The sequence below is a fragment of the Typopeltis vanoorti genome, chromosome 6 (genome assembly GCF_054136105.1).
Source record: "Typopeltis vanoorti isolate ZY-2024b chromosome 6, IOZ_Tvanoo_1.0, whole genome shotgun sequence".
NCBI lineage: Eukaryota > Metazoa > Arthropoda > Arachnida > Uropygi > Thelyphonidae > Typopeltis > Typopeltis vanoorti.
The window spans coordinates 157,382,524-157,395,267 of NC_143554.1; the positions used below are offsets into that span (position 1 = coordinate 157,382,524).

The 12,744-nt window shown below is 38.3% G+C and overlaps 1 protein-coding gene across 2 annotated transcripts in view; it reads left to right on the forward strand.

Moving 5' to 3' along the window:
• LOC150106144 (uncharacterized) overlaps nt 1-12,744 on the forward strand; it is a 71,702-nt gene that overhangs the window by 15,914 nt on the left and 43,044 nt on the right. For both annotated transcript variants that reach the window (XM_090394499.1, XM_090394498.1), the window contains exon 2: nt 7,172-7,388. In XM_090394499.1, coding sequence (XP_090250625.1) covers nt 7,174-7,388 — 215 coding nt within the window. In that variant the 5' untranslated portion in view covers nt 7,172-7,173. The remainder of the gene's footprint in view (nt 1-7,171; nt 7,389-12,744) is intronic.

The window sequence follows — 12,744 nt, forward strand, 5'->3', positions numbered from 1 at the left end:
GGAAATGTTAATCAGTACTTGGAAGCTACATGTAAAATATGCATTGTATGCAATGGAGCATGTAGGAATAAATTACCGCCTGGTAGGGTTACTGTTGGGAGGAAAACGCAAAACACACACACACACACACACACACACACACACACACACACACTGAAGAAACAGTTCAAGAAACAAGATTATCTTGAACGAGATAGTACAGTGACATCATAGTCGCGGAAACTGTGCTGAAAAAGTAGGAATTTGCGGGAGTCCGAAGTCAAGGTACATCACGTGCTCAGTTTGCGATCATCACGCATTACGAGTAGTATCATTACTCGTAGTTTCTAGTATCACTTCAACTCAATCAACAGGTACTGCTGATGGAGTCATTTTAATTCTTAGAAGTCATAGTAATAGCGATAATGTCTTCAGATATCACAAGGATGCCTGATGATCCAGCAAAGTGTACTTTATTGCCTCGTCAGCTCATTGAAACCTTCCTGAATGAATAATTTCCTGGTCCATCACATGCTGCTGGGTCATTAGATTTGATTCTTGTAGATTTCTTTCTTTTTGGAGGGGCGCCGAGGAATTAAAAGATTTAGCGTAACGCAAGTGAAGGATTTGGATGAGCTGCATCGATGTATAATTGTTGCTTGTGAATCCACCCCACCGGACGTGCCACAAAAAAAAAAAAAAAAAAAAACTGGTGATCAAGTACCATCTTCCTGTTCTTCTAGCCAGCAATGACCTACTTGTGAACTTTTGAAAGCGAAATAACATTTTGCAAATTTCTTCATCCATAACTGAAAATCTGATGCTTCTGTTTCTGTCACTTTAGGAAATACTGTATATCATTTTTGTTAGAAGTAATTCTTTCAGACACAAGGAAAATTTTAAAACTGTATAAACTGTTTGTACGAAATAATTCATAGAACCATCGAAATTATATGCTCGAAATTATCTTCATATTTTCTAAATACTCGTAGACCCAACATTACTAGGATATTTACATAATGGGATATTTTTCAAAAGAATGTAAAAATGCATTGCCACAATGGGAAATAAACTTGATAACTTTTTTAAGGGGGGGGGGAACTATTACCTTGATACAAAACTAATGGTGCATTAGTAGTAAGCAACCATTAATAACATACATACATACATCTTCAAGGCCCACCTTTCCTAATTGGGTTGTGGGGGCAACAGCTGCAAGAGGAACTTCCAATGGTCATGATCCTCTGCCACCAAGCTCAGGTGTTCTGGTGGGATTCCCAAACGTGTCCATCCAAAGTTTTGGATATAATCTATCCAGCGAGTGCTTGGCAAAGAGGGCCTGCTGAGGGAGCCTCTCTTGTGGCATTCTGACCAGCTGCCCGTACCAACGTAACTGTGATCTCTCAACACGGAGAAGCAACGGTTGAGTATTGAGGGTTTCCCGAATTGCAGAGCTTCTAACTCTGTCGAGGCTTGTCAGCCCCGCAACTCCTCGAAGGAACCTCATTTCAGCCACTTAGATTCGTGTCCGCATTCTTTCGGTCATTACTCACCTCTCATGACCATAGGTGAGGATGGGGACATAGACTGTATTGAAGACAGCCAGCTTTGCCTTCTGGCTTAACTCCCGCTTCAATACTACCGAACGGCCAAGCTCCCGCAATATTGAGCTTGCTAAGCCAATTCGAGAATCTAGCTCTACGTCCCATTTTCCATCATTCGTGAATATGGACCCAAGGTATTTAAACTTCTCCACCTGCCTCATTGTGACTCCACTTACATGTAGAGTGCACTGGGATGGTTGTCTTGAGACCACAAATGTTTCAGTTTTGGCCACACTGATCTTCATTCCGGCGTCTGAACAAACAGCTACAAACCTATCCAGGGTCCGCTGGAGGTAATCTGTGGAAGAGCTAAGCAGAACTTGGTCATCTGCATAAAGCAGACGTCCAATGCTATATCTTCCAATTCTGACACACTCACTGCCTCGGCTGTGCCTATCAATCCAGTCCATAAACGAAAAGGAGGGTGACAGAACACACCTTTGGCGGAGGCCAACGGAGACTTTGAAAGGTTCAGACTTTGTGCTGTTTACCCTGACACAAAACTGGGCATTCATACAGGGACTTGATGACAGCTAATAGTTGGCCATCCACTCCATACTCCTGTACTACTTGCCAAAGCTTATCCCGAGGAACCCGGTCATATGCCTGCTCGCCCAGATATACAAGCAGCCTGACACACTCGAGTCAGCCAGAGGACACCGTCTCGATTTAAGGCTTTTAGCATTTCGGGCCGAATTTCATCATCGCCAGCAGCCTTGCCCGATTTTAGCAATTTTATTGCTAAATGGACCTCTTCTGCTGTGAGACTAGTCATTGCCCCGATCTGCACCTCTTGGATGTCCACAACTGCTGGGCCACCCGGGTTAAAAAGGCTCAAGGTATTTCCTCCATCTGTGGAGGATATCCTTCTCGGTTGTTAAAAGTGCACCATCAGAGGCTTTAATTGCCCTTGCTGTGCACGATTTCCTCCCTCGAAGGCGGCGGATGGTCTGCCAGAATACTTTGTTTGCATTTGCATATGATGAGTCTAATCTTTCTCCAAAGGATTCCCAAGCCTTCTGCTTTGCTGTCTTTACTGCCTCAGCATACCGCAAACGCATCTCAGGTGACCTGACCCTAAGCCATGTTAGGTAGGACTCCTTTTTTGCCCGGACAGTTTTTTGGACTTCTTGATCCAAACTCTTTTTTTTAATATCCTGGCATAACCAAATGCGATTCTTAATAGTTACAATATGGAATAGTTGCCTAAAATGAATTTGATGAGCGCCGCTCTTACTGTTGTACTTAACAATCAGCCCTCCACCAATTCTTGATAAAAGGAGTGTTTAGAAGTATTTTCAGGTTTGAAGCAACAAGTGGTAAAGGTGGAGTAAGCTCTGATCACTTTCCCTTAGTATCTCCCCTAATGCAGATCATATATCCTTGCGGGCATGTATGATTCTATGCATTAAGAGAAGGGCCACTACCCAGACCGGTTTCGACCTTTATTGAGGTCTCGTCAGTGGGAGCCAGACCCTGAGATGCCAAGGTTGAAGTAATGCAGAACTTATAAGTTTTACATATTCAAGTTGCCACAAGGCTTTGACCTTATTAAATAAAAATCTCAGGATGAGAGAAAGATGTAGAAAGTTTTTTACTTTGGTAAAAGTTTTTTACATATGTATATATAAATATGTATATATGTATTTACATATGTATATATACATACATACATACATAATTATATATACTGATTCTTGTAGATTTGTTTCTTTTCGGAGGGGCAGGGAGGGATTAAAAGTAATATACCACAAGTGAAGAATTTGGATGAGCTGCATAAAATATCATAAAACTAACAAGTAAAATAATATTAAATTATATACACTTACCTTCTAAAAATATATTTTTCTGTTTAAATTTGTTTCACTATAAATTTACAACTCACACTTCACTCAGTGACTAACTAGACACAGAGGGCAAACGAACTGGTCACTGTTCACAGCGGTAATGAACATTTTTTTCACAAATCAGAAAAAGATGAACCAAAAACAGGAACACGTGTTTTATTGCTGCAATAAAACTTTAAAACAGACAAAGCATCCCATGACCGTGAATGTATTTTTATCGATGTATGAAAGTTTTAAGAGTGCATAGCGCATCAGCGCTCATCGTAAGTGGTCCAATGCAATTAATCGCAGGATAACTTTGAATGCTTCTGCATAGAGTGGGGGAACAATCTGTTGTCTTTAGGATTTATTAGAAAACAACAATGAAGGAGAATGCTATATTTGGTTAGTATATTTGAAATACTCAAAGATGAAAATATGTGAACCATTATTTATAAGACATATAAGAATAGGAAAGAATAAGTGTGAGTAGAAACACTTTCATTAATGGTAAACGAATTATTAATAGTTATCATTTGTGATATGTGCGTCCTATAAGTTGCTGGGTAGAGCTAATAGCATGATCCTATAAAGTCTAAACATGAATAAGTGAATTTATGATGGCATAATTAAAAACAACTTATGAAGAGAGAGAGAGAGAGTATTGCAGGAATAAATATGGGTTGATCGAGCAGCAAATCATTTCGTAAAATTTGTTGCATGTGTTATGTGTATTTCTCTGGTTTGTGTATATTTCGTTCCGTTTTCCAAGAATTTTCTTTTGTTTACTGAGACTCAGTGTACATAACATCCGATCATTATCGGAATTATCCACACATTCAGGAATCCTACATTCGTTAGTTTCGTTTTTTAGTATCAGCGGTTCTTCTGTCTTATCAATCTCACATATGCTGGTATTTTGTTGTAGATCAACAACGTCTTATTATTATTATTATTTGACACATTCAGGGAGTCCAAGACTCATCGAGGGAGGGCACCTGCTCCACAACTTTCCTTCTCCACCACTCAACCTCATCCATCAACCACATCATCTACACCAACGCCATCTATTATCCACCATCACCACTAGTATTTTCATGGACAATCACAAACATCCATGCTCACGGCGGGATTCGAGCCCGCAGCCTTTTGGGGCTGGAGAGCGGATACGCTAACCACTTGGCCAACCAGGCCGCTCTTATAATACACAGAATATTCATTTATATTCAGGAATAGATATTTCTTAATGTTTGTTGTTTCCGAAGACTAGAATAAAAATGTCTCTATATCGTTAAAACTCTGCAACCTCAACAGATACTATACAGCATAGCAAGAGAAACATTTAGGTTTTTTCTCCTAACATCCACTTTCAAATTTTCAATTCCAGAAAACATGTATAACAGTAAAAAAAAAATAAAAATAATGAGGGATTTATTATCCCATTAACTTAATGTGTAACAGCTGTTTGCAATGCAACCATCGGATACAGAAAGCGCTCAACTCATTACAACGTTCAATTGGATTGGTTGACACAATAATCAATCACAGGTGTTGGATGAACTCAAAATGTTAGCTCACCTATCCTCGCCTGCTCAGCGGTTTAAAAATACTAGAAAGCTAAGAATTTGACCCGCTGCGCCCTCTTTACATCTTAATGCGAATGTAACGCAATGTTTATGCATCGAAAAGTGCCCTCTTCATGAAGCTCTAATGCTTTATTACCCTCGTGAAGAGGACAATGAAGCATTAGTATATTGTGTTCAATTTTAGGAATCGCGCGAAGTCTGCAAACAATTGGGAGAGTCTTTAACGGGAATAAATACAAAAATATAATATCGGTAAAATTATATTTCGTGGATGAGCACGGCATACCTAGCACACCCAGAATATTCTCCCCTGATGTGTGTGTGTGAAAGAGATGAACTCTGCTGCACGGTAATGCAAAAACAGCGTCAGGCGGCAGCCCAAATCCAAAAGCGATTGGAGGAAGCTGAAAGAGAGGTAGGGAAGAGTCATCTATTAAGCATATTGCTCTCTCTTTCGGATTCAGTCAAGCATCAAGCATGCGTGTGAAGGTTTGAGAAAATCTTGATATTTCCAGGAAATTTTATCGAGTCTGTCATCACGACCTTGTTACTACGCTGCCTCTTATAGTCTCTGCCCTATCCTTTATGAGAAGATTGCCAACTTTCTCTGTAGTCGCTCATTGCGTGTCATGGTGAATGGGTCCATTTCATCTGATTTTTTCGTGAATGTCAGAGTACCCCATGGCCCTGAGCTTTCATCTACAGTGTTTCTCCTATACATCGATGATCTCACACTAACATTCTACCCTATTCATAGCTTGTAGATAATAACACAAGCTTCAGAATTTTCTAGCCAATATCCTAAAATCGGATCATCTAGCCAAGTCACTTTCAAATGGGGATGAAATACACTTTATAAATCTCAAATTTATCCAACCTTACATTCTTGTTTTTACATCTGGAAGAAGAAAGATCGTGCCTTACGATAACACTTTGCTCACCAATCAACAGCAGTTTTCTGCTTTTATATCTAGCCTGCCCTGGCATAAGTGCACATTACGACCATAGCCTCTTCAATCTCCAGAAAGCTTGGTATTCTTTTTCGTTCTAAACATGATTTCTCTGGTGCCGAATTCCTGATACTTTATAAATCTGCAATTTGTCCAACCTTACATTATTGTTTTTACATCTGGAGTCGTGCATCAAAATTATAGCTAAGTGGGCCAGCTGTGTGATATATTGAAGTGTTGTAATAAAATGGACGTTATCAGTTAGTCGAATTTCTATTCTTTGATGAGAGAAAGAGAGAGAGACAGACAGACAGGGAGAGTATTAAGAATTTTCGGTAGGTTTTTGCTGACCCCCCCCCCCCTTCAAATTAAGAATATGGAAAGGATCTGTAATTTGGAAGCCGTTAAGGAAAAAAAAAATCTATCCTGAAATTTACTTTCAAGAAGTGCTTCGGTGTTGAGTTGAAGTTCATTATATTGTTCTCATCCCATTAAAGATTTTACAGATCAATTAGGGGAAAAAATCTAAGCTGACCAGAATATGAAATGGTTCTTACCTTCGATAAAGAGCCAAGAAGCTATTTTTTTTCCGGCGACGTAAATTAAGTTAAGGGGATAATAAATCCCTCATTATTTTAAAGCCGGATACGAAACTCGGAGATCGAAATCTAAGTTTCATGCCGAAGAACTATCGGCGAGTCCAAGCGTAAGTCAACACCTGGGTAGTACAACACTAGGGCAACTCGGAGCAAAGGAGGAGCAGCTCCATCACTATCCTTAATATTTTCTCATAATGTAAAACGCAGCTCCTAGGAGATGTATTACTGTTTTACATTATGAGGAGAGGTCACTACCCAGACCGGTTTCGACCTTTATTGAGGTCTCATCAGTGAGTAGGTAGAGCTGGATAGTACCAAGGTTTAAGTTAACCGAACTTACATGTACCCTTACTATATGAATTGCCAGACCGGTGTACCCATATATTATTATTATTATTATTATTTGCCGATAGTTCTTCGGCATGAAACTCTTTGATTTCGATCTCCGAGTTTCGTATCCGGCTTTAAAATAATGAGGGATTTATTATCTCCTTAACTTGGTTCTTACCCTGTTAAAAGTTTTTCACAATTTTGCAGGATCCAATCAAATTTTGAATTCTGAGTACTTTTAGTGATACGACTTTTTTGACGATGGATAATTTTGCAAGCGTTGTTGCTTTATTTCAGCAATGAGCAAGCATTCTTCAGAGGCATCGCCTAGCCTTATGACTGAAAACCAAACAAAAACAAACAGTCCTAATTCAAGGAAGAGGTCCCTCTCCCCGCAGAGTGAATCAACACAGTTGGACTGTGATACAAAACTCCGTTTAGTGAACTTAGATCAAACAACCAGCGGAGATCCGTGTGACTCTTCTCAGCAGAACTCTCCATCATCATCAGATCAGTAAGATTTTCCTATTTTTATATCTTATTACGATTATTGTTTTCATATTCTTTCTTTTCATTTTAGTCGTGTCATAATTGAATGTGTTTTTTAACCGTTTTAACGGAAAAGTGTTGAAAAAAAAAAAGAAAACTCACATACTGCACGTTTTGCATCCTTTCGTGTGAATGGCTTTAAAAATGCTTTAGACACAGTAATATTCTTCGAAGAATCGTAATATTGCTGTATTCGATGCGAAAGGCGAATGTGATACTGCTAAGCTTGAGACGGCCTCGTAGTGGTGTGCGAGTTCAGTGCTATGTATATCGTGGTTTACTGTCTTAATAATAATATGAACGTCATGCGAAGAGGCACTGATCCTGCAATTTGATGTCTTTTTGCCTTGTGACCAGTACAAAATGCTAATATATTTGAAAAGGGCTTCTTTTTTAATTAAAATATTTTTAAACATTGTGCCTACTTAGCAACAGAACTACGAGGGAAATACTACTCCGGAGTGATTATTTTCCAGAGTGATTCACTGATAGTAAATTTTAGATCTGTAGTAGTTGTGATCTTTGAATAAATTCATGATATTAAATATTTGTTTAGTAATTAAATGATGAATATTATAAGAATGTGAGTAAGATACACACTAGCAATCATGTCTGGTTTCTTAGGTGTATCTCACAAAAATTATTATTATTTATTGAATTCGTTTTGAGCATCGGTGCTTACGTAGAGAAGTGATTCCTGAATTCAGAATGAATGGATTTGAAATTCAGAATTTGGAATCAATTCTTCCAAAAATTTGTTAAGTCAGTTCCCATTTTGTTTTATTCGAATCATTGTATGGTGAAAAGGGGATAAAACGTTTCGAAATTATATATAGCTAAAAAACTTCGATGTTGGCTGGATAGAATTCAGTAAAATTTTGAATGTTTAATGTAGAATGATTCGAACTGATATGTGACAGTCCGCACTGTCGGAAGGAATTTAATGAAATTTGGTATTTAGAATCTCACGTACTCTAGCCAAAAAAGATCGCTGATTCATAAAGCCCTAATTTTTTATGTACTCGTTGGATTTTTTTCCCAAGTGAAAAAAATATTACAATGATCTCTTTGAACACTAAATTTGAGGTTGCAAAGACGAAAATATATTCATTCAGAAATTCATCAAAAATATGATGAATTTTATCATATTTTTGATGATATGATATCAAATATAAACAATTGTAGGTCATTTCAAATTCACAATTTGTAATGTGCTCATTTGTGTAGGAGAGGGGTGTAATATAGCAGTTTTCAGTTTTAGGTTCCTGACTCGCTATAATCGGACTACGTTTATTGGCAACTCTTCGAAACGATAACAATAATTCCTCTCTGATTCGTTTTAGTATCTCTATTAAAATTTGGAATCATTTTAGTCAGACCATTTGGATGGTAAAATCTGAAAGTTCTGTATTATGATAAAACATTTATTGGTTCAGGAAAGGAAATTCCTAAATATGCATTGTTATGTATAATAATCCTCAAACTCCTGGCACAAAAAGTCTTCTTTGGGAGTAAGAGATGTTTTTCAGCCGCCGACCCGTAAAACGTTTACTACGGTATATAACGGTAGTGAGCAATTGCGTAATAAATTACCACCTAAATCGTGCTTCTAGACTGTATTCAGCGATGCTCTCTCAGCCCATTAAATATGATGTGCAAACTTTATGAAAAATACTGCAAGAACTGCATCCGGTGATGCAGGAAATTTTCCTTGATATATATATATATATATATATATATATATATTATATATTACATTATATTATATATATATTATATATATATATATATATATATATATATATATATATATATATATATATATATATTATATTATATTATATATATATTATATTATATATATATATATATATACATATATAACATAGTTCGTTTTCTATGTTCGCTTATAACTCGAGAACAAATTGGCCGATTTTGATTATGTCTTCACCAATAGATACAGGATGTTCCAAAGATGCTTTATGTGCATTTTCATCGACGTAAAATCTACAAATTATGGAAAAATGATTCATTTTTTTACCTCCCTTCACGGGAGGTACCTTATGCTGGACGGTGGCGCACTCGGGAGGAGAGAAGGGGCACTTTCCTCAAAAAAAAAAAAAAAAAAAAAAAAAAAAAAAAAAAACACTAGAAAATTTTCCAAAAATCTTTTCCTAATTAAAATTAATTTTTTTTATTTATGTTGTGTCATGTCTTCTATTTCTATACTACTTATGAATTAGCGGTCACATAAGGTGGGAATACCCTATAACTATCGGAAATCACGGCTGCTGTGAACGCAAAGCGAACGAAGTAGTGCTCGGGCGGATGAGCGCTATTTCGTTTGCCCGAGCCGGGCCAGAGGAGATCACGGGTATCATGTATTGGCGATCACTGAAGATGCTCAGTCATAGGTTGTGTGCAGTGCGTAGTGTGTATTCTCAAATGGCTTACTCAACTCCGTCCCTCCCCCAAGATTAAATCTTGAGTGCTGTCCCCCCAGAGATTAAATCCTGAGTGCGCCACTGTGCTGGACCATTCCTTACTTCACATAATATGCATCTGTTATATTATCTGTAAACCGGTCCCTTTCTTTCTTTCCTTCTTTCTTTCTTTTCTTCTTGCTCCCCCCCCCCCAATGCTGTTAGAGTATTCGAGGGCTAGAGGTGATTTTTTCCTATTTTGATTTCGTATTATGCAGTGGGAGTCTGCCTCACTAGTAGATGAAAGCCCCAACCCACCTGGCCAGTGTTGGCCAGGTGGGTTGGGGCTTTCACCTACTAGTGAAATGGGGAATAAAACTTCCTAAATATGTGGAAAGGGCATCTGCAATTCTACTATTTTTTCTTTCACTGACTTCACTCCAAAATGCTAATATGGTTGTGCCGTATAACAATACATCTCATGCTGCATTAGTTGTCGTGCAGAATAATCAGAGCCGCGTTCAGGACTTAGGCAAAGTGTCCTGTTCGAGAAGTATATTACAGTCTCCAACAAAAGTCAGTGATATTGTGAATGAGGAATACGGAAGGTATAGGATTAATCTTAGAGGAGAATTTTACATAGGCACATGGAACGTTCAGGGTCTATAGATGAGTACTTTTGATATTATCTGTAAAGAGATGGAGAGGTATAAAATTGCCATCTTGGGAATTACAGAGATGGAATGGAGAAAGTCACTTCAAATGACAGGATAGTAAGCTAGTTGTTTACTCAGGAGGTAACTCAAAGAATTATGAGATAGCTGTGATACTGAAGGCAGTTCAGACAAGAACCCTTCTTGGTTATAACCCCGTTAATGACAGTTACTTTGTATTAGACTTAAGGCTCATCCTGCCAATGTGTAGATCGTGGTAGTTTATGCATTCCACAATAAGCTTGATGAAGAGAGTGAGGAATTCTACGAAAAATTAGAGACTGTTTTGGACTGCCTACCAAGGAGAGACGTACTTTAATGCAAAAGTGGAAAAGAATATGAAAGTTAGGCCTGAGTGTGACATGTTTGGTCTGAGTGAGTGTGACACCCGTGGTGAAGGACTGTTGGAATTGCCCATGCTAACAGACTAGTTATTACCAATACCTGTTTCCAGAAACACCTACGACGGATCTATACTTGTACTTCCCATATTGATAGGTCAAGGCACCAAATTGATTACATCCTGGCTCTCCAGCGGCTGAATACAAGCATCTCTGATGTGCATATTTGTCCTGGAGCACACTGTGGTACAGACCATTAGTACAAAGTAAGACTGAGGCCCTGAAAACTTCCATGCCAGGCACATCCCACTAGACTGAATGTTAGAGTAATTCCTAGTGGGTTCACAGAAGAAACATCAACTAGGTTGGATGATTTTTGGAGACTATTGAGGAGAACTCACCAGAAATTCTTTGGGAAGGAGTCAAGGTGATAATACAGGATACAGCCAAGACGTATCTCGGCCTAATAAGACCAAGAGACTCCTGGATATCAGATTCAACTTGGGAACTAATCGAAAGAAGGCGGTTGGGGAAAAAAGTGACACAGGGACTGAAGAATATATGCGATTACATGGAGAAGTGAGAAGAGCCATGAAGCAGGAAAAGGAAATGGTTTATACTAATAAATGTGAAGAGATAGAGTTCGAGAAGAGAAGGCACAATTATTCAAGGAATTTTCATTTAGTTCATGACCTAAAGCAAATTTAAGTCAAAATTGAATGTCATCAAAGACACGAATGGAGCACAAGTAACAGAAGAAATGGAAATCAGAAACAGATGGAAAGAACACTGTGGGGAACTGTACAACACAGAGGATAAAGAAAATTTGGAGAAGCCCTCTCACCAGGAACATTTCGCTTTGGAACCTCCTCCACTTAGTCATGAAGTTGAAAGAACAGTTAAGCAGCTTAACAGCAATATGGTCCCAGGTGCAGATGAAATCCCAGCAGAGTTAATTAAGGCCATAGGGAATGGATGGATAAGAGTGTTTCACAGATTGATTACAAAGATATGGGAGACAGGATCGTGGCCTAGAGACAGGAAGAAGTCGGTTTTCATACCACTACATAACATGGGAGATATAAAGGATTGTAAGAACTATAGAACCATTAGTTTGATATCTCATGCAATCAAGATTTTATTGAAGATCATTTTAAATAGGATTGAAGCCAAAGTTGAGTCAGATGCCCGAGGAACAATCAGGTTTTAGGAAACGTATGGGTACCAGAGATGATCCTTTGCCTTAGACAGATCCATAGAAAAGTATAAAGAATTTAGACGTCCTGTGGTAACGTGTTTTTTAGACTGCTCTAAAGCTTTCGAGTGTGTTCAGCATGTGAAAGTGTGGGAAGTAATGAAAAGAATGGGGTTTCCTCAACACACCATCCGGTTGATAGCCAACCTGTACAGGGAGTAAGAAGCCACGGTAAGAACCAATGTTGGATTAACTGATTAGCTTCAGGTTGGAAAGCGAGTTAGGCAAGGATGCATACTTTCTTCTCACTTGTTTCGTATATATGCTGAGGACATCTTGCGTGTATTCATATAAGGCCAATAGCAGGAATTAGGATAGGTGGTAGATTGATCTGAGGTATGCTGACGATAATGGACTCTCTGTAATGACAATGAAGAACTACAACAACTTCTTGAAACAAAATTAATGAGATCAGTAAGAGCAGAAGATTTCAGTCCTAGCAAGACAAAGATTGTGATTCTCAAAGGAAATGCAGACAGGAAAGCTACTGAGAAACAAGTGTACCTTAATGGAGAAAGAACTAAGGAAGTCAGCAAGTTCGAATACCTGGGATTCATTATTAATGTGAAGAATGACTGTTCAGAAGACG